At 38.8% G+C, this 23,299-nt stretch overlaps 1 protein-coding gene across 6 annotated transcripts in view; it reads left to right on the top strand.

Moving 5' to 3' along the window:
* The window catches only part of CNKSR2 (connector enhancer of kinase suppressor of Ras 2), a 2,909,208-nt gene that overhangs the window by 2,435,852 nt on the left and 450,057 nt on the right, over positions 1–23,299 (top strand). For all 6 annotated transcript variants that reach the window (XM_044072276.1, XM_044072278.1, XM_044072277.1 and 3 more), the window contains one exon: positions 4,903–4,974. In XM_044072276.1, coding sequence (XP_043928211.1) covers positions 4,903–4,974 — 72 coding nt within the window. The remainder of the gene's footprint in view (positions 1–4,902; positions 4,975–23,299) is intronic.

Consider the following 23,299-nt stretch of genomic DNA (forward strand, 5'->3'; position numbering starts at 1 on the left):
TACATGTAAACCAGTATGAGAGAAAATGAATGGATAAATCTAGCAATAAACCTAGGATGGTCATTTCATATTTCAAATGCTGCAGTAAGAACCTTGTATAGAATAGATAATGGCATCATCCTCTTTGCTGATGACACAGAATTGGGTGCATTAGTGAAGCAGGGGAAAGAAAAGTGGCTGAAGTGTAGCAATTGAGTTCTACCACAAAAAAATACATGGTACCATACCTGGGCCTCTACAACAGTGGTACGAAGTACCAGCTGGGGAGGTAGCACTGATGGCAGTAGAGTACAAAAGGTATCCTCTGGTAGTCATTTTATGTTAGTGAAGATTATTAGTATACATTGCTGATTAATGAAATTGGTGACAATATGCAGTTGGCCATTAACGTTACTGAGGTAGTCTTTTTATTTTGTCAAGAGTAGAATCAGTTTAACAGTGTTGACTGTGGTTGTCATGTACCCAGAATATGTATAATTCATTGATTAGGGGTGATACAACCAAAATGTCATGTATTATCACATTCTGAGGTAAGAGGAACTCCGTGCATTACCATCTACCTACTGTATAACAAAATCTGAGACTGTGATATGCAGGAACAAAATGTAGGCTTCTGTGTTTTATATATCTCTGTCAACATCCCCTTTTACATTTCACTTTTAATCTGAAGGTCTTGATGGATTTGTGTTGGTATTACTCAATCTTGGCTGGTTGAAATGCTGCATCATAGGTTCATAAGTAATTACTAGGCTTGCAGGCTGGGGACCATTGAGGAGCCAAGCCGAATTTTCCAGTTGCATCAAAGCACTGTCTGGTTAAGTGACACAGCAGACAAATGAAGGCTGAGGGAATCAAACCCAGTAGCATCCTCTTAAACAGCTAATAACATCCAATAATTTCAGTTTTGCCCATTATTTTTTTTTATGTTCTTAACAAAACCACAGATTATCCGAGATGTTAGCAAATTTCCTTATAGGGTAACAGTCAACAACGTGGTGGGGAAACTTAAAGCAGTATTCACTGTTCGGGGGTTTGCATTTTTGTAGTGGTGATCCGCGATGAGTGGTGCTACATGGATATGCAAATCCCAGACTGTCAGCATACATACAAAGATGCTAAGGAGTTGCTGTAAACAGACTCCTGTAGCAGAAGCATAGCATAGCATGCTTAAAGCATAAGCAATAAGGGAACAGTTGCTATGCAGTTAAGAGACTTTACACATATGTGTATGAGTTAGATTCATAGACATGAACCTATAATGAGATCATTTGTATATTAAGTGTGTAAATAGCCCCAAACATATGCCAGTAAACAGCAGATTTCTAAGAGAATGCAGAGATGCGAGGGTCTGCATGCCTGGACATTTTTATTGAAGGGGTCACTTGGGGAAATGTTTCATGTTGATGCTTTTACATACCTTGACATAGATTCACTTGGGTAAATAATTCATTTGTGTGTCAGAGAAGTGCTTGTGCACATATCGTCAGACTGCCAAAGTGATCACTGGGCAAAATAATTAATTGTGTCATTTTAGTGCTTGTGCATACTTTATACAAACTGTTGAAGGGGTTGCTGGGGAGAGTAATTCATTTGTGTGTCAGTGAAGTGCTTGTGCATTCTTGGATAAACAAATTCACGGATTACAACTCCAGTATCACAGGTGAAACATTGCTTTTATCAGTGAATGTTCATACTGCAGGGATGTTGGATTATTAATTGCAAAACTGCCTCTGTGCATACTATATCATTTGCATTTTATTATTTTGAAGGCCTTTCACAGTCTAACTGGCCCCAATGAATCTCACTTTTGCTGTGCTCATTCGTAAGCATCAGGAATATCGCTATCGCATTTGTGCAAGTGACTGTGAATACCAGCTTTAGCTTATTTTTTATAAACATGTACATTTTAACCATTTTGAGAAAGCAAAACATTCTTCTACAGTGAATTTTGATCATTCATATCAAATGTGGCATTTATTACCTCATTTGTAAAACATGGATTAACATTTGTCAGACATAAAGTGGAAGGATTTAAGTAATGACATAGCCTGACGTCAGAGTAGTCATAATGTAACTGTAAATAACTATGATTATTTTTAATAACATGTATTCATTTACACACACACACACACACACACACACACACACACACACACACACACACACACACACACACACCAGGTAGAAATAAATTGTTTTAGATTATGCACTTATCACACAGAACAACCATGGAACTAAAATTGTGACAACAGCATTTTGTGAGATAAAAGAAACATCAGTAATACTGTATCACATGCATGTAAAAATACATTTCAAACAGCTGAAAGACGTACTGTTTTAGCAGAAATAGTAATGATTGTAGTTGAGGGTAGTTGTATGGTTGCTTGTAGGAACACTGCCCAACTGCAGGTACTTGTGTGAACAAACATTGTGTACTTTTGCATAACTTTTTCATCTCCTATTAAAGTACTGAGCCATCAAGTTGACCTTTTTATGGTTTGTAAATAGCACTTTTGAGGGAATTTTATATTTGTTTTCAGATTTTTATTTTTCCTGACATTTTTTCCAGCCTTTCTTCCTTTTTACCTAATAGTTTTCTGAGGCACTCATGCTTTGTGGCAGAATCAGCCTTCCTGAAATTCAGCACTTTTCATTTACTGTGACATGATTTTGTAGACATTTTAATTGTGAACCGTGTTATCTGCTTGTCTCTTCTTTGTGTAGCTCTTTCGTTTTCCTTATCTAAGATCCTCAGCTTACTGCATCTGAGAGTATCAGATTTAAAGTTTTCATTCCTGGGTGACGTGTAACTTTTGTAGCCTGTTCCGTACAGATTATCACGTATTGCTCCTCCTCAAGTAGTCACAAAGCAGGTGATCCACATAACAGTTCATACAGGAATTTACCTCATTATCTGAATCTTGCTGTTTCTGACATCATAAGCATTTAAACAGTTTATTGCCTTTTTATTTTCCATATAGGATAAGGTGCCTGCAACATGCATCTTACTGAATTCTGCCATCTTTCCTTTCTCCAGTGTCTCATAGTAGCTCCTTTCCTCCCTGTATGCTTGCTGATTGATGTCTTACATTATATAACTTAGTCCTTTTACTTTTTTCCCCTTTCATAGCTTCAGTTGTGCAAAATGTATTTATATGTTGCTTTAAACGGCGTGATTAATATAGCAATAACCCACGCCTGGGTGTGGGTAATGCTAAATTTACCCACGGTTGGCGTGGTTTGGTCCCGAGGGAGAAGCCAACCGTGGGTAAATTTAGCATTACCCACACCCAGAAGTGGGTTATTGCTATTATACCATGACATTATTTAAGAAAAGAAACTATTACTTTTCTTAAATAATGGCATAGTATAATGCCTGTTTGCTGCCCTTCCGCAGATGTCTGGCATCCGCGGCAGTTCTGATGTACTGCGCGCCTGCACAGTACATCAGAGCTGTGGGCAAAAGCAATGGAGAAAGCAAGATCTCCATTGCCTTTTTTAGTTTCGCTATGTTAAATGAGTTTAACATGAGACAGTTTTAAAATAAGCAACAGAGATGTCCGTTGCTTATTTTAAAACTGTTTCGCTATGTTAAACTCATTTAACATAGCTAAACACTAAAAAAAAGCAACGGAGATCTTGCTTTCTCGTTGCTTTTTAAAACATTGTCGCTATGTTAAATGGGTTTAACATAGCGAGACAGCTTTAAAATAAGCAACGGAGATCTCCGCTGTTTATTTAAAGCTGTCTCGCTATGTTAAACCCATTTAACATAGCAAGACAGTGTTTAAATCGAGTTATACTAATGGAAAAAGCCCGGGCGACCGGACCTTTTTCCATTAGTATAACTCGATTTACAACGGGCACGCTGGCCAATCAGCATGCACATTTTGGGGGGGTCATGGTATAATATAGCAATAACGCTGGTGGGTAATGCTGGATTTACCTATGGTTGGCGTGGTTTGGTCCCGAGGGCAAAGCCCGAGGGACCAAACAAAGCCAACTGTGGGTAAATACAGCATTACCCACACCCAGAAGTGGTTATTGCTATTATACCATGACATTATTTAAAAAAAGAAACTATTACTTTTCTTAAATAATGGCATAGTATAATGCCTGTTTACTGCCCTTCCGCAGATGTCTGGCATCCGCGGCAGTTCTGATGTACCGCGCTGCGCAGTAGATCAGAGTTGTGGGCAAAAGCAACGGAGAAAGCAAGATCTCTGTTGCTTTTTACTGTTTAAGCTATGTTAAATGGGTTTAACATAGCGAGACAGTTTTAAAATAAGCAACGGAGATGTCCGTTACTTATTTTAAAACTGTCTCGCTATGCTAAACCCATTTAACATAGCGAACAGTAAAAAAGCAATGGAGATCTTGCTTTCTCCATTGCTTTTTAAACCTTCGCTATGTTAAATGGGTTTAGCATAGCGAGACAGCTTTAAAATAAGCAACGGAGATCTCCGTTGCTTATTTTAAAGCTGTCTCGCTATGTTAAACCCATTTAACATAGCGAGACAGTGTTTTAAAAGTAGAGTTATACTAATGGAAAAAAGTCCGGGCGACCGGACCTTTTTCCATTAGTATAACTCGATTTACAATGTGCACGCTGGCCAATCAGCATGCACATTTTGGGGGGGTCATGGTATAATGTTCAGTAATGGAATAACATAAAGCATCCTCCCTACCAGCCTAGATGATTCATATATTGTGATTTATTTTGAAATATATAAATGCAGGAAAATACAAAATTTGTAATTAACTCCTGAAAACCAATTATTTAACCTTAACGCTTAGATTTATTTTAGAAGTGAGTTAATTAGATGCACCTGTATTGTAATGAAGAAAACAATATCACATTCTATAGTAAAATTTGGATTTTTGGTTTTGTTTCTCTTACAGTGCTTTCAAAGCTTGCCATCCTAAGATCAAGAGCTTCTACTTTGCAGCTGACAAGTTAGATGATATGAACAGGTACTTGTTGTTGTTGTATATATTATTGTTGTTGAATACTTGTGTACATTTCATTCTGCGCTTTCTTCATGGTGTTGACATTTTTAATTACTAGTGAGCCCTTATTCATGAAGCGTTTTCTTCTCTTTGAATGTTATGCCTTGTATGTTTCTAATAAGTGCAATGAATTTGTATATATGTTTTTAAAAGCAAAAATGTTATTTTATTATTATGCTTCTTATATACTTGAAATGCAGAACTGGTTAGTTAAAACAAGTATTTCATTTCCAATTAAGGCAAGCGGTCACTACCTAAAATATGAATGTAAGTATTCAGTGTTATTTGGCTGAAAGGAACAACAGTATTTAATGTTTCTGAATTAAAGTTTTTCATTGCCTGCAAACATCATTAAAATAGTAATTGCATTAGAAATCTAAGCTACATGCTGCATTGAGCACTGTACACACTGTCCTCTCATAGTAAGCTCTACATCAATGGTGATAGGAACTGAAACGGCTCTTCATCCCTAACAAAAGCCATTTATCTAGTGCTTGGAGTCTTTCTAGTTAAGTTTGATAACTGTACCCCACTGCTCATTATATAGTGCATACAAGCCTTGGTGAGTAATAAGCCAGGGGAATAAATCTGTGGGCTAACGTCACGACTGAACTGAAAATACCTTCAAATATAAGTATGATTAATTCCTAGGAACCTCATCTATTGGCAGCATGCCTGTATATATAGCCAGTATATGGAGTACCTTAATCCAAAGAAAATTAACAGTGACTGCAGTAGTGTTTCCTAGTTCTTTGCAGTACAATAGAGAAATAGCTATTAGCTGAAGTGCAACTTTGTTTTCCTACTATTTCCAATGTCTTAGACAGAAAGATAGAGCAAAGTAACAATACACTGTTTGTTAAATGCAATTTATTAAAGGCACAACCCTAATTTAAATATAAAAGAGATAAAATTTATATTTATATTAAAACCTTCCATTTTCAATACATATCAATGCTAAGATAAATTGAATGTTATTTAATATCGCTACATCTTAAAATTATTTATATAGAATAAGCTTTTAGCTTTAACAAGCAAGTAATAGAAGACATTTCATTTAGCATTGGCAATCTTCCTGCATTAAGCCTGAACTGCCATAACAGTTCTTTTTTCTCTAATATAAGATGCCAGGGTCTACACCTTAAGTTATTTATTACCTTTTATAAAATAGAAAAGCTAAATTCATGAATTGGAGAATCCATCCTAAGTTTATACAATGCACTTGTTATTTTACATTTTTTAATTTCATATATATATCTATATAAATATATAAATAAATATATATATATATATATATATATATATATATATATATATACATGTATGGGTCTAGGACACATGCTCGTCTAGCATATGTCCGAATCACAAAACATTGAACACACATACACGAAAGCGCTCAACATCGAAAAATGCTTCTGTGTATGTGCAGTTCAAAAAAAAAATCTATGTTTCTGCAGGGGGGCTTCACCCCCCCTACACCCCCCCCACACCCCCTACTTTATTATTCTCTCACCGAGATCTCACTACAGTGGGGAAAAGGACATTTTCCCTTACCTGCACTGTAGTCCAATCTACGAAACAGGCACACATACACGGAAGTGCTTGTCGATGTAAAGCGCTTTCGTGTATGTGTGTTCGATGTTTTGTGATTCGGACATATGCTAGTCGAGCATGTGTCCGGATCCCATATATATATATATATATATATATATATATATATATATATATATATATATATATATATATATATATTCGCAAACCTTCTCTCTTAATCTACGCTCAGTTTTTCCCAAGTAAAATCCAGAACATTCCTGGCATAAGGCCACATATACCGCACCCTGTCTATTACAGTTAAATCTTCCTGTTATTATTTTTAATAGTAACCATGTCTTCTATAAATATATACTTATAATAATTGCAACAACCACATTCAGACATAGAATTTTTCTTATCATAATTATTTCCTCTAGTTGACTCAAATATATTTTTAAGACTTCTACCTTTTTTATACATTATTGTTGGTTTATTTCCTAATGTATTCCTTATTTTCACATTATCAGTAAGAAAGTTCCTGTTAATAACCATCCTAACTGGTTCACTATCCAAGGAATAAGTAATGACAAAGGGACTTGTTTGCCTAAAATTAACTTGAGATGTGCTGTCAATATTGTCTACAACAACCCCATTACCTATCTTGTTCTGTTTATCAATCTCAGTCTCCCCCTCCCAAAAACTGGCACATAATAACCATTCCTACACTTATTCCTAACTTCATCCATTACAGTAACAATAAATTCATCGGGATACCCCCTACTGACAAACATATTTCTCAGAGTTGCACATTCTTTAATAAAATCATCATAAAAGGAAACCATGTGAGCTGCACAAACAAACTTTCCTTTAACTACTGCTTTCTTTTACACTAAAGGATGACAGCTAATGAAGTGCAAACATGTGTTAGAGTATGTTGTTTTTCTACAGATTTTAGAAATCAATCTGTTCTTGTTTTTATCCTTCAATAATATCTAAGTAGGATATATTTTCCTTCCCAGTATTGTATATAAATTCTGAAAAGTAAGTAGTGCCATGGATATATTTTAAAAATTCAGAGATTTTTTCAACATCATCCATCCATACAATAAAAATATCTTCCAGGTACCTGGTGCATAAACACCACTAGGAAAGAAATTTACTATTAAAAATAAAATTCTCTTCTACTCAACCATGACAGTATTTGAAAATAAAAGGCCACAGCCCTTCCTGCCTTTTAGATGTGGAAGACCACCTTCAGCACATATGTGTCATCCATTAGGTCAACGGCGAGTAATCATGACCTTTAACTAAAGATCTTAACAAAAGTGCCATGGACATAGGCACCATTGCTATGTGGATTTTCAGTGCTTCTTTAACCTTCTTACACCTTTTGTTTGCAGCTAATGGTGCTACACTTGTGCCATTTCTGAGACAAAGTTGCTTGATTTGTACATCATTGAGGAATGATGTTGGGGTGCCGTTATCAGTTGTTTTGACAAAGCTTTCACTGATGACTGTGACATGTATCTTTGGCAGTTTTACTGGCTTTGCAATCTTAGTCAATAGCCTGGCCTGGATAATGCTGGATGTCACAAGAAGAGTCCATTCATTTGGCCGGATATGCACACCTCTCATCACACTCATATTCTGAAAGAAACAGGAAAACAGGTGTGCAAACATCCCTGGCTGAGAAAGAGGTTCAGATAGATGTCTCTCTTGCTAACAAGCCGCATTCTAATTTCATTACTCCACACTCAGCTGAGAGTGTTGCTACTTCCACTGGATGCTTCCAAATCCTTTCTGTATAGGACATTTGTACTTCAGCAGCTTTCTCCAGAATTTGGACTGCTGACTGAAGGCCTCTGCATGCATTTTAATTTTAGATCTTCTAGATGTGCTCAGTCAGCTGTCTAGACTCTCACCATCTGTCCATCACAGGTATCGCTCAAAGGAATGCTGTCCTCTTGTTCATGAATGCTTCCCTCCTTTGCAGCTTGGGAAAAATCACAGCCTTCCTTTTATTAATTCCTGTTACTCAGTTTGTCAGTATTAGGTTGATGAGGAAGAATATCTTTCCAGGAAATGAGAGGTTTGAATTGCAAAGCCTGAACAACAGCACCTAAAGCAGGATGTTGACTACATCACGATGTGCTAACTGAATTCACCCAGAAGGTCTGGAGTCATGGTAAAGGATATAGCAACTTTTCATCATGTTAAACCCTAGGAATATGAGTGAAAATCAGAGCAGTAGGTGAGAACCCACAAAGACACAAAGGATATGCAAACTCTGCAAAGGGGCTAGTCCAGCTGAGACAAGCACTGTGAGGCTGCAATAATTTAGAACATGAACTGGCTGTACCTGTTGCTTTAGCTGAGAGGGTAAGGTTGTAGTGACAGATGTCCTTCTATATCTCTGTTGCAGTATTCTAAACAAAAGGGATCTCCTGCCCAGGGAAGCCCAATGGTCATCCAGTAAACAAAAGCCTAATGATCTTGTATACGCTGTATGTCACACTCACACTCCCCACACAGAACGTAGGGCATAAAAGAGATGTACAGATGCAACTACCTAGAACTTCTTTGCTGTCAGTTTGAATGCCATTATTGGTCTGAACACCATATTGCTGTACCGAATTCTAAGCCAAGACCTATTCTGGATCTCTCCCAGTTCAACACCTTTTTCAAGGTCCCTGCATTTCAGATGCTTACTCTTTAAATCCTGTTTCCTCTTTTACTACCCTAGGCTTTTCTGTTGTCTTTAGATATGAAAGATGCTAACCTTCATATCCCTACTCATCCTCTTTTCAGGAAGTTTTTACATTTCTTTGTGTCTTCCTTTCATTTGCAGTTCTCTGCTTCGCTACTGCCCCAAGGGTATTCACAAAATGCCTAACTCCTGTGATTGATTTCTCTGGGCAACAAAGCATTCAGATTGTTCCTTATCCAGATGGCCTGTTGCTTCATGTGCCTTCTCCCATCCACCTGTTACAGGATCTGGAGTTCACCATCTCTCTTCTTCAAAGTCTGGGGTTCACTGTCAGCTTCCAAAAATCCATCCTAGCTCTCTTTCAGGATCATATGTATCTGGGGTGCAGGATTCAGACAGTGCCAATGCTGGCCTCTCTTCTGCCGCCAAGGGTATTGTCGTTGACAGCCTTCTTTCAATCTCTTCTTCCTCTGACTGCTATGCCAGCCATGGAGTTTCTTTGGGCCCTGGGATTCATAGCTTCTATTCCAGTGCTCCGTCTTGCCAGAATCCATATGCTGAAGCTTCAGTGGTACCTCAAATCAGTTTGCTACAACATTGTCATCCTCTGGATTTCAGTGTACCTCTCCTTCCCTGTCTAAAGAAGGAATTTGAGTGGTGCATTTAACAGTTTGCTGTCAACCCAGGCCTGCCCTTTCAGCCTCCAGTCTCTTTGCAAGAACTGTTCACCGATGCCTCAGACATGGGGTGAGGGGCTTCTTTTTGTTACCTAAAAGTTCAGGGTCTCTGCCCTCCATCAGAAGTCAGACCATATCAACATCAAAGAGGTGAGAACTCTGATTTTGGCCTTCAAGCATTTCACCCCATGTTCTCCCGAGGCTCCTTGAAGGTGTACACAGACAACACTACAGTGATGTATATCAACAAATAGGGAGGAACAAAATCTTACCTTCTCTGCAGGTTGGCTCTTCAGGCTTGGGAGGTGGCTGTCAGTTATCAGTTAGCTCTTTAGGCAGTATGCATTCCTTCATAGCACAGTCTAGTGTTTTACTCTCTGAGCAGGTCCAAAACAAAGGCTTATGAATGAATGCTTCACAGAGTCATGTTCTGGGCATTATCCATCAGTGGGTTGTTTCTCAGCTAGATCTTTTTGCCTCCCCTCTAAGCAGGCAGCTTCCTCTTTTCTATAAAGCCATGCCATCTGGCATGGAAAATGGACACCTTTTCTTTTCCTTGGAAGGAGATGTTTCTTTATGCATTCCCTCCTCTTCTTCTACTTCCACGTGTCCTGCAAAAGATTCATCTGGACTCTACAAAAATCTTGCTAATGAGTCCCTTTTAGCCAAGACAACACTGGTTCTCCCTGTTAATGCATTTGGCCAGGGACAATCACCACACATTACCTCACTAGATGGATCTCCTAACATAGGACAAGGGGTCTCTCATCCATCCTCACTTGTCCTGTCTTCAACTGACACTGTGGGTGATAGGGTTTTGATCCCTTTCAGGCATCTCTTTTCTGAACATGTGCTTGGGGGTTTACAGGAGGCAAAGAAACCATCAAATAGAAAATGGTGCCATGCTCGGTAACCAGAATTCTTTTTCAGTGAGGGTCCCACTGGTCCTTTTTTATTTGTGTGAGTTTTCCAGTCTGGCATGACCTTTTCTTCTGTGAAGGCCCACTTGTAAGCCATTTCCTCTTGTCTGCCCTTGAGTCTTTCTTTGGCTTCTCATTTTGAGGTCAGTTTCTTAAAGCATCCTGCCTTCTCCTCCTTGGGACCTTAATTTTTATTCTGGAAAAATTGAATCGGCCTCCTTTTTATCCTGCAGATTCTGCGTCTGTGCAGCATTGTACCTGGAAGACTGTTTTGCTGCCAGCTCTTACTTCTGCTTAGATGATTTCTGAGCTACAGGTCCTTATGGCCATTCCTCCTTTTTTGTTTTTCTTTCACAGGGGCAATGTGCCCCTTCATACTAATCCTTCTTTTATGCCCATGGTAGTAAATGAGTTAGTTGTCTTTGAATCAGTCAGTAAAAACTCCCTTCCTTTTTCCGTTCTCCTCAATCTACCAGTGAGAGGGTCCTTCATACCTTGGATTTGCACAGACAGCTCAAATAGTATTGGGGTAAAAGTAAATACATTCATAGATCTGATTAGCTTTTTGTTTCCTTTCATTCCAGGACATTGGGTTTGGCTATTTATAAGTAAACCATCCCCTCCCTGGATATCTTAGGCCATTTCCTTTTGCTATACTTTTCATAGCAAATGTCTTTTAGAGCTCATTCATCTAGGACTGTTGCCTCTTCTGGTGCCTTATTCAAGGGGTTGGATACTAATTCCATTCCTGAAGATGCTACTTGGTCTTCAGTGCATGCCTTTACTAAGCATTATAAGTTGGATATGGTTTCTAGGGCCAGAGCAGGTTTGCTGAAACCATTATATATGTGTTTATTGAGGGATCTTCTCATCCTTCCACTCAAATTCTGTTTTTTGAGCTTTTTTAATCTCCCTTCCTTTTAGAATAATGTAACAGTGATATAAAAGGCCATAGTACAGTTGTGGAAAATCTTAACAGAACAGTAGATGTCCTTCTCTTCACAGCTGCAGTATTTCCTGCCTCCCTCCCTCCAAACCCCTCCTCTTTGTTGTTTTTCTTTTAGATTCCCTTCTGGCTGAGAGCTTCTCATTTTTCTTCTGCATTTTTGTTCCTTCTATATGTGCATGGACTCCTTTGTCCTGTGAAGACTGTTCTCTTCTGGGGCATTTCAGTTCTGGGTAGTTGTATTCGTGCATCACTTTTATTCCGTACGTTCTATGCATGGGGCTCAGCTGCAATGTATGGCACATACAAGATCATTAGTCTTTTGTATACTGGCCACGCATCAAACTGCCCTGAGTGTGAGACCTCTTCTGTTTAGAATACTGCAACAGTGAAAAGAAGGACATCTACTGTTATGGTAAGATTTTACACAACTGTACTTTATGGGATTCAAGTCTGAGCACCACTAAGAAGATAGGATCTTTCCTGGATGTAGGTGATCTGTCAAAAGCAAGTCTTCTGAGCAAATAAGGTAGATGAAATGTGTCCACGTGTCCTACCAGTATTTTCCTGCACTCCTGTTATGTAATCGGCTGTGAGGTTAATGTATCAAAGGAAGAGGAATGCCACAATAGCAACTCTCATCCATTGGCTGTAGATGATCAAATCAAAATATGACTGAATAGTACTTGGTAAAATAACCTACTCCCAAAAATGGCTGCATTGACACAAAGAACATGGGGATATAAATAATGAAATAAGGTGTGGAATAAAGTTGAGGTTCTAAACGATGGCAAGAAAAGAATTGTGTTTGCAGGATCAAACTTCAAAAGATGGACAAGGTTGGATTGTGGGGATACTGATGTACTCCAGAATGTAAAGATGCCAGTGAAGAAACTAGCCCTGAGGTTGAAACCTTTATGGAGAAGGAGCTGCTTAGCTCAGAAAGCTGTTTTAGGTCCAGTAGGGTGGGAACTTAGAGTTAGGGTCAGTGACTTCATGGTAGTTGTGCTTAGAAATCATGGTTTCACAGAGGAAAATTTGGGGAGGATATTGGCACTGTATGAAACTTCCTTTTTCTTAATCTGCTATGCTATAACAGAGCTTATGTGAATCAGAATGGCCACAAGATGGGATGCACTAAATTATTTAATAAATATGAATGGAGCTAGGACAGTGATAATGTGAGTGAGAAGGACAAAATTCAAGGCTTCTGCACATGAAGCTGGTATGGTGGTGATGGTGGTCAGAAAGCCAGTTTCTTGTCTCCGTGCTTTAGTTAAAAATCTGCAGACTTTTACTGAGAGCTCCAGCCTGTTTACTGATCAAAAAAAGGATGAAATCTTAAAACAAGTTTCCATCTACTTGGATGGGTAGTAGCTCAGGTGGACATAAAAGGTCCCATGGCAGACAACAAAAAGAGTACAGGATGTTTCACGATGTCCTGGACAAATTTGCCCTTGTCAGTATGAAAACCACCTTGAATCTGCCATGAACTTGGCAGTTGGCCCAGTGAGACTAAGCTGGTCAATAGATTGTAAATAAATGAATAAGTGGCTAAAACAGAGAGGCTTGTTTTGCAGTTTATTTGGCAGGGGAAGATGCATAGATGAAGTACATGGTCACTATAATTAGAAACTCAGTGTATATTAAGATTTCTGCAGCATACTCTCTTATCCTCTATAATAAAGTGTTACAATGTAACCAGCTCTCTTATTTAACTAACCAATATATTACTAAAGGCTGATAGTTTCTGTTTTGTGTTTCTGAGATTCGAACATTTTTGAGATTTATTTTAACTCAATATAAGTTGGCCTAGTTTTCTTTTTATTTTGTTGACTTTGAGTAGCTACCCATATCACACTTCCTGTGAACTTCCTGACTTGCATAATAGTAATTGATGCGTTTCTAGTTTACTTGTCTTTAAACATCATCTTATGTATACTTCACCATTGTATGTATAGTAACTTTGTAGCTGATAAAGGTTCCATGTGACCTGGTCCACTTAAACACTCAGCTCAGTGTGTTAGAGAGAGAGGATTGGCCATAAACACATGGAGTTCCTGGCCATACACTAAGTGCGGACAGAGATTTCATTTCTTGTGTAAGAGGTAGCACATATGTTAGGTCTGAGAAGGACAGAGTGAGACTGGTTCTAGATGACCTGCTAGGGAAGAGAGACCAGAAAGTCTTACTAAGAGCAAGATCCTCACTTCAAGCTTGGAAGATGTTTTCTAGGAAGGCCAAGGCTGATATGAATAACAAGATCATCCTGCTTCCTGCACAGAGATTGGGAGAGTGATGAGGATGTTAGGGTGCAGTGCAGAACGGTTACCAGACATTGAAAAGTATTTAGGCAACGGGGCATTTACTAATGGACAAAAAGAGATGCAGAATTTTGGCATATAGTTATAGCTTGGGAAAAGAAGGTTTTTGTAGTAACTTACTTGTTAAGAGATACAGAGTTTCCTTTAAATAAAACAATACAGAAGTTTGGGGGCCATGAACAAGAGGCAACTTGGTGGGTGAGAGACTAGCAAGATGGTTTGTGGCTGTATGGAGGAGGGAATGCTTGGTGGATGTGCGCAGGTGGGGATGGCTTAGTTGTTTGGAGTAACCTGCATGAGAGGTGTTTTGTGGGTGTGATGAGGAAAATTCAACTTCAGTTGCATATATCCAGAAGGACTGCCAATGGGATGGAAAGAAATTGTGGGAAATAGAGGTGGGATGAAAGATCAGTATGGAAAAATACTAAAGGACCTTACTTATGGGAAGACAAAAACAATGGACTTAAAAGAGTAGGTCTGCAAAACAGAGGCTTTTACTCTAAGGTAATACAGCCCCCTGTGAAACGCAGAACAATGGGATAGATCTTCTTCTTATTTCGGCTTTTCCCAGTTAAGGGTCACCACAGCAGATCATCTGTCCGCTCATGATTGGCAGTGGAGTTTTATGGTGTCGAGTTGCCAACCCAGCGCCCAACCTTCTACAGAAGGCACACACACATGCACACCTAGGGGCCAATTTAGAGTGTCCAATCCAACTACTGCATGTCTTTGGGATGTGGGAGGAAACTGAAGCACCTGGAGGAAACCCACATGACCACAGACCAAAGGGAGGACATGCAGACTCCGCAACAGAAGGCACCCCAACCGAGAATCAAACAGGAGAACCTCTTGCTGTGAGGTGAACAATGGGATAGATCAGAAGTAGTTATTGATGGAGTATATTGATTTTCATAAAAACTAGTGAGTAAATATTGGATTGCTGCATGTTAAATAGGAAAGACTTAAATCTAAAATGTACACTAAAGATAGTCTTTGTACTCTCTGGATAAATGTTTAATGATAAATGTTCAATGAAGCATAGAAACAAGCAGCAGGAGTAAGACCTCCAAACAGTGGCATGGATTTTGAAGGATGTCAGGTATTTGTTTAAAAGAAAAATGGAGTTTTCTTTTGCCAGATGTAGTCCAGTGCTACTGCATAATTTGTTTAAAGAAGTAGGAGTGTGTTGATGTCCACTAAGCAAAAATAATGTTTATTTTGAAACTGTTAGCTGAAAGTTCTCATAGAGAACAGATTCACAGTATTAGAGCATATTTGTAATATCCACAAAAATATAACAGATGCATGAAGCAGATAGCACAACTGCCAGAACCTCATGGTAGGAGAGCCTCACTCCTGCAGCTACGGCATACTGTGTTTATTTATGGCGACCATCTGAATATACTCATCACATGTGACCTTTTCTTGGTACGTTGGTCTTTTTGCACAGCAGAGATGCACATAACTAGTCAACATAAATAGAACAGTGAGTAAGCAATGCAGTATCACTTATGCATTAAATATGGGTAAGTCGAATGTTCAGGAGATTGTTTACAGTTTAAGGTCATTAGCAAGGACATCAACTCTAGTAATGATTTAGACTTGGTTGGTTTACTTGTAGGAAAACATTTCTATAGATCAGCTTCATTTTGAAAGGCATTGGTTATGGACAAAGGCAAAAATGACATTTGGTAATAAGTTTATGAGGATCTAAGAAGGTGACGGTAGTCTTGGCTCAATGCCAGTAGTAACAGGAAAGAAGAAATTTGCTGAAGATTAACTGCACAGGAGTATCAGATGTCTCACACACACACAGGGCATGACATCCCAGGCTGCTGAGCTGAAATGTCAAATGTCAAACAAGGAGGCCTGGTTGTCTGGGGCTACTTTATCAGTAATGTAATATTCAGATATTGTGACTGAAGTAACAAGTGTCTAGACTGTCTTGTATGTCCTGCAAAATGTACTTCGTAGGCCTCTCTTTTTTAATACAGTGAACAACTGCAGATTAGTTTGTATTTTTCTTTGGTAATCTGTACATCTGTCATGCATGTAGTTAAAGTCTCCATTAAGAAGTGTTACAGTAACAAGTAAAACTAAGAATAATATTGCTGCTCTGTTAATATGTGCATTACATCTATAAGTGATATAAACTGAGGGAACTGGTTCAGGTTTTAGATATTAAACAGTTTTCATCTTCACACTCAGCTGCAAGTCATCATATGGATTACTACGATGGCAGATACAGTAGCAGAGGCAAGAAGTGCAGTGCTGTTTATACCTGGCAATCCCTTTGCACCTCCACTGCCCCACCCCCCAAAAAATACAGCCAACAGCACTAGACGAGCAAAGGTGCTGTACATCAGTCATAGGTTCAGCTGCAGATATCATTGTGTTAATAAGCCACAAACGCAATGAAGATCATATTTGCTATTAGTTACAATGCACGCTTGTTTGCTATTAGTTACATTTTATGTAAAGCTGAATCCATTTTATGTGATAATGAAGCTACATAATACATCATGTTCACAGTCTGAATGTATATCTCCATGTTTGGTGACTATAATAGCTTGTCTTGTAGGTTAATAGCACAGTTATGTGTATACATGGTGCTACACTCAGGGAAAACAGAATTTGTCAGGTATATATGTTGTAGTGTGTGACAGACACAAATTTCCTTTGCCACTGTGGATATAATGCATGTGTGCATTGTTCAGGAAAACATGCTGGCCTGCGATTGCAATGTGTGAGTTAGGTGTACATTCTTCCATTTGAATTGTAATTCAGCAAACATTTTAATTACAGCAAAGTATAAATATTGCTTTCATCAGACCAGTCCATTTAATTTGTGATTGCTGCATCTTTGAAACATTTTATGTTTAAAGATTCTTTGACCCCTGAGACATTCTCCCTCTGAAGGCCTGTAACACAGGTGATGGCAAATAACTACAAAATTACAACAAATTAAGGACACATTTCACCTAAACTACTTTTGCAGTATTTTAAAATACCAACTCTTTACACACCTTAATGTCAGAGATTTTGATTCCCACATTATATGCACTAATTCTGTGGTCACACAACAGCAGGGAAAGTAATGCAATGAAATGAACTATGAGCAATTGTAATTTTTAACAACTGTGAGGAGACAGATGGAACCCAGTTTAATGATCATTAATCAGTATCAGGGAGGCCTTCAGAAACAATTATTAACATTGCATTGGGAAGAGATATACCTCTAAAATAAAAGGTGTTTGGTGCTGCTGACTGCTGCAACTTTCAAGACTTCCAAATTTTTCATCATCTAATGGTAGGATATTTAAGTGCATTCCACAAGGCTGGCAACAGCTGTATGTATGTACTAAGGGACTTCTGGGGACACCGTATACAAGTTATACACATTGTCCCAAAGACAAGGATGCACAGTGCAGCAAGCAGTGGAATACAGATAGTCTATTGTCTAACAGTTTTCAGTAGAATGTATTAAACAGAGGCAGGACTAACTTTGTCATATATATTGACTTTGAGACATAGCTTGGGAACCATCAGTAGTTTTCTACACTGGTGAAAATGTCATTAAGGGGGGCTTTATTTACTGAAGATAATTATCAAAGACAAGTAGACCACATCTGTATGAAGCAGAACTCCACGAGAAGTGGAAACACTTATCTGCTGTAACATTTCAAAAGTCTCCTACTAACTGAATGCCATAAAATGGTGGGGTATGTGGTAGCAGCTACATCTATTGCCTCTGTGGATTATCAGCAGTTTTTAAAATATTTAGTAGGCACACTTTGGGTAATCAAACCCAACTTCTTTTATTTTCTCAAATACGTTTTTTTTATGTTTTATAAGTCAAAGATCGAACAAAATATGTGCAGAAACGTGTTTAATAAACTATATACAACATCCATAACAATCAAACCCAGCTTCTAATAGTTTACATTGCTTGGACCCTCCAAATTACTTCTTTTTCAGAGATATGAAAAGGTGTCTTGACACTCATGACATTCAAGGAGTGGGATCATTAAGCAGTGTATTGCTACAACGAATGTTATTAAAAGCATATAGACATTTAAGTGGTTGTAGATGTATGATTACCATTTGCTTGTTATCTCCTATACATGTAGTTAAAAAGAAAGAAGAGCTGATTTACTACATTTAGTTACAACTCGCTTACTTGAGGTAGAAATAATAATATATATAAAACATGTAACAGGCACTATTAAATGCACAACATTCAAAAAAATGGCCATATATTTACATATTTTTAAGTAGTAGAATATCTTTAGCTTGGGAGCAAACCCAACAGCACTGTTCTGATCAGCAATTGCACAAACACAGAAAAAAGTAAAACAATGTAAAACAAATGTATTTTAAGTATGAGGTGTAGTAAAATGACATTCCACTGCTACTGTGGTTAGCTAATTTAAAGGGGGTCTATATTAAAAGCCCAAAAGTCCATAACATCGAAGCATTGTACATCGACACATAAAGGTCGATGTACATAAACATCGAAACACGTAAACGGTGAAAATCACTACGCCGAGCATGTTACATCAATAAAGAGTGCCTCACAGGTACATTAACACCAACATTAAAAACAGAATTTAACCCACTTTTGCAGGGGGGCAAGCCCCCCTGCACCCCCCATACCCCCCTAGTTAAGGGGCGGCTTGCACTTGTCACCCCTGGGATTCCGGATTTTGGCAAAGGCTCTTGCCACCCCCATAGTGCCTTTTTTAGGCAAGGCTCAAATTCTAAACCTACCACCCTAGAACAAAACAAAGAAAAAAAACTAAGGGTAATGCTGCTCAATGCCAGAAGTCTCAACCTCAAGATGCACGCACTCGAGGCCCTTCTCAGTATGGAGAACATCGATGTCTGTGCTGTGACAGAAACCTGGTTCAAGGCTCCTGAGAGCACCCCAGCACTATCAGGTTTTACCTCATATCATGCGTTTCGGCCACAAAACCCGGACAATACCAAGAAAGGAGGAGGGGTATCCATATTCATCAAGGACGCCCACACCTCAAGATTGGTGGCATCGCACGATGCATCGGAAACCATCCAGGTGCAATTAACCATAGGCAAGACTGCTCTGCAAATTGTAGCATGTTACAGGCTACCCTCGCAAACTCAGGAACCTCACATGGCCTTCCTGAAAACACTGGAGGGGATAAATGTATCTCCGAACATCATCATACTAGGTGACTTCAACTACCCTAACATAGACTGGGAACACTACTCAAGCCCAAACACTCTAGCCCAAAAGTTCCTGGAATTCATAAACTCAAATGCCATGGAACAACTAGTCACCATCCCCACAAGAGGAGAGAACATACTTGATCTCATCATCACGAACATGGGAGCACAATGTTCAACGCCAGAAGTATACCCCTCACTGGTGAGATCTGATCACAAACTAATCTCGCTGGAGGTCCTCATCCCGCCCCACCGAAATGAAAAAGACCACAGTAAAGAACTTCTCGAAGCCGACTTCACACTTCTAAAGACTAGTGTGGTCTCCTTTAAGGCCCCTGAGCTGGCGGTTAACATTACTCAAACCGCTGAATCACTTACAAATGCCTTCTACCAGCACCTGCAGGGCTGCATGGATCAGGCAATCCCAAGCAAAACAAAGACTCTTTGTACCAAAGACAAGCGTCCAGTCTGGTGGACCCCAGCCATAAACAAACTCTACAATAAAAGGAGAAAGCTACTACAAGATAGAGCAAAATCCTTAAAAGGTAAGACACCGCTGATCACTATAGGTAAAAAGCTAAGAGCTCTCATAAAATCATCCAAAGCTAATTTTGAGAAAAAAATAGCTAAGGACTCTAAAGACAACCATAAAGCATTCTTTAGCTATGTCAGAAACCTAGGAGGAAACTCCCAGATATGTTCAGAATTAGTTCAAAATGATGTGAAGATTACTGATCCTACAGACATTGCCAACATACTGGCTGACAGGTTCAGTGCAAACTTCTCCCCACCCTCCCCGCCTAAAGAAGAGATATCTATACCAAATGATTGTAGCCCCCCAAACATCTCCAATGCTCAGGTGAGAACTGCTCTCTCCAAGGCAAAGAACACAGCATCCATGGGACCTGATGGTGTCCCCGGCTGTGTGCTCCATGAACTCAACGAGGAATTAAACCCACAGTTAGGACAGCTGTTTAATCTTAGTCTCACCTCCGGATACGTACCCAGGGAGTGGCGCACAGCGACTGTGGTCCCACTCCACAAAGGCGGTGCCTCCACCGACCCTGGAAATTACCATCCCATTAGCTTGACAAGCCTGATCTGCAAAGCCATGGAAAGGATCATAATGGATCTCATAAATAAATACATGGGGAATTTGCAGACTTTGGATCCAACCCAGTTTGGCTTTGTCAAAGGCAGATCATGCCTTTTAAACTTGGTTGACTTTTTCAAAACAGTCACCAAGGCCATTGACGAGGGAAAAGCAGTCCATACAGCCTACCTAGACCTGGCGAAGGCTTTCGATACAATACCCCACTCGGGTATCATTGAAAAACTCATCAACTTAAATGTAAACCCATACATTACAAGATGGGTTGCAAACTGGCTGAGTGACAGAACCCACAGGGTCAGAGTTGCTGGCGCCATGTCAGACTCTAAGCCTGTCACAAGTGGTGTCCCACAGGGCTCAGTCCTGGGCCCACTCTTGTTTGGCATCTACTTTTCTGAAGTACAAGCAAACACAGGAGGGTTATGGCTGACAAAGTTCGCAGATGACTGCAAACTGGGCGCCGTAGTTGAGAACACATCCGACACAGACATCCTTCAGAAGAGTCTCACAGAAACGGATAACTGGTGCCAGAGTCATGGCCTCAAGTTAAATGCCAAGAAATGCATAGTCATACCCTTCGGGAAAAATAAGGTTACCCCTAGCTACCATATAGGTGGCAATCCCCTGAACACAGAAGAAGTTATTAGGGACCTGGGAACCCAGGTTGACAGTAGCCTTTCATTCGACACTCATATTGCTAAAGTAGTTAGGAAGACCTTCTACATTGCCCACCTTATCATGAAGGGATTCACATCTAGATCAAGGGAGGTCATGGTCTCCCTATACTCATCACTCATCAGACCAATGATCGAGTACAATGCCCCATTTGGAATGTATCTGACCCGACACTTGCAGCAGCTGGAGAGGCCACAAAAGTTCCTCACCAAAAGGATAAAGGGTCTCAAAAATCTGTCTTATGCTGCACGACTGAAAGAACTCCAGTTATATTCAGTTGCGTACCGCTTGCTCAGAACTGACCTATGCCTGACATACAAGGCCATGTCAAACCCAGATTTGATGAATATGCTTCATCTCAAAAAATCTAGATCCCTCAGAGCCACAAGGGCGGGTGACTTAAACCTCGACACGGTTATTAATAGGACGTGCTGGAGGGATAGATTCATCACTCAAAGACTCCCTATGCTGTGGAACAAAATCCCGGTTTATGTGAGGCAGAGCGCCTCGCTGGCCTTGTTCAAGAGGAATCTTCACCAATGGATGGGAGATCGCAGATACACCCCAGGGGTTACCTCAGTGTCACTGCTCGACAGAGACACAGCTAAATAATGGGCATAGTTTCTCCAAACTAAGGGGTGGCGTAAGCCACAAAAAACTATGGGCTAGGCTTATAAATGCCCTCGGGCAGATAGCCTAGTATAAACCTATGAACCTATAAAATATACCAACTCCGAGACTGCACTACAGTGGGGAAAAGGATATATGTATTTCTTTATCCCCACGATCATGCTGCTGGCTTACAAACACGTTCGGCATTGTAATTTTTGCCATTTACGTATTTCAATGTTTATGTACATCGACCTTTATGTGTCGATGTACATAGCTTCGATTTTATGGACTTTTGGGCTTTTAATATAGACCCTTTAAAGGGCATGCAAAATGTGATTAGCCATTGTAAGATGCTTGCCCTTTCCCCATAGGACTGCAGCCATTGTGTTAATATAGTTAGGTAAGGGTGCTGGGCTGAAGAACCCTGTATTGTGAGTACAGCATTGGCTTGCACCCTAACAAAGCATTTGTTAAATTCCTATGTCTTTATTAATCAAGCCATATATTTCTTTATAATTCTTGCTTTGCAATGCTGAGGTTGTTGAGTTGTGTTATTTGTGTGTTTTGTTTTGATTACTGTTGATTTTTGGGATTCACATTTTGCAGTTCCATTGTGTTTACAAAAATCTGTCTTGCAAAAGGAAATGTGTTACTTTGACTCTCTATTTATTTATATATGTTGACTGAGTTAGACTCTTACTCAATAAATATAAAGGTCCACCAATACAAAAAAATATAAAACTCCGTGTGACCAGACCACAAAATTTGTTTTAATAACAAGAATTAAAAATTGACAGATTCAGCGCTATCGTCTGCCGTAAGCAGACTTCATCAGAATAATGAATACACAGTGCCTCTTGTTTTATATACTGTTGTTCTAAAGCAATTTAAAAATTTTAATTGATAATTAAATTCATTAAACCTGGAATTGGAATAAACTGTTAACTAACTAAACCAAGAAAGAATTTCTTCCTAATATGGTCATAAAATTAAGAACAGGAAATACAAAGGAATACATGCAATTTAAAGTGCATACTTTTTAAAGTGCTACAAATTCTATTGTGATTTTTGCTTTCCCAAGTTAAAATAAATTAATTAATACACTAAAATAAATCTTTTATACATTCCCTTTGGTTTTATATATTGTTTGAATACCAACAATGACCATAAAATACAAAAACTTATGTTTAAATATATAATAAATTCTTATTTTTAAAATTCTTATTTTTAAAAATATCTAATAAACTGTTCATACTGTGGCTTAAAAAATGTATATATAGAAGTTTAAATATTCTAATATGCTTCTATCCAAATTGTTAATACCTATTGTAAAATTAGAAAACATATATACACCTTTATAAATTTATATATTAAATTTTTTTATCAAGTCAAATACATTTCTGAATGAAATATATATTTGATATACATGTATATATGAAAAATATTTACTTGTACATGTATGTGAACTATTCCAAGAATGCGTTATATACAATCTCAATATCTAAAACAGGATAAACACTGACTGGTTGTGCACCTGTAAAAGTTATGTCACCCATGTAGGAAATTATGTTGTTCTATA

Source organism: Protopterus annectens, chromosome 5.part0, assembly GCF_019279795.1.
Source record: "Protopterus annectens isolate FY-2018-M chromosome 5.part0, PAN1.0, whole genome shotgun sequence".
NCBI lineage: Eukaryota > Metazoa > Chordata > Ceratodontiformes > Protopteridae > Protopterus > Protopterus annectens.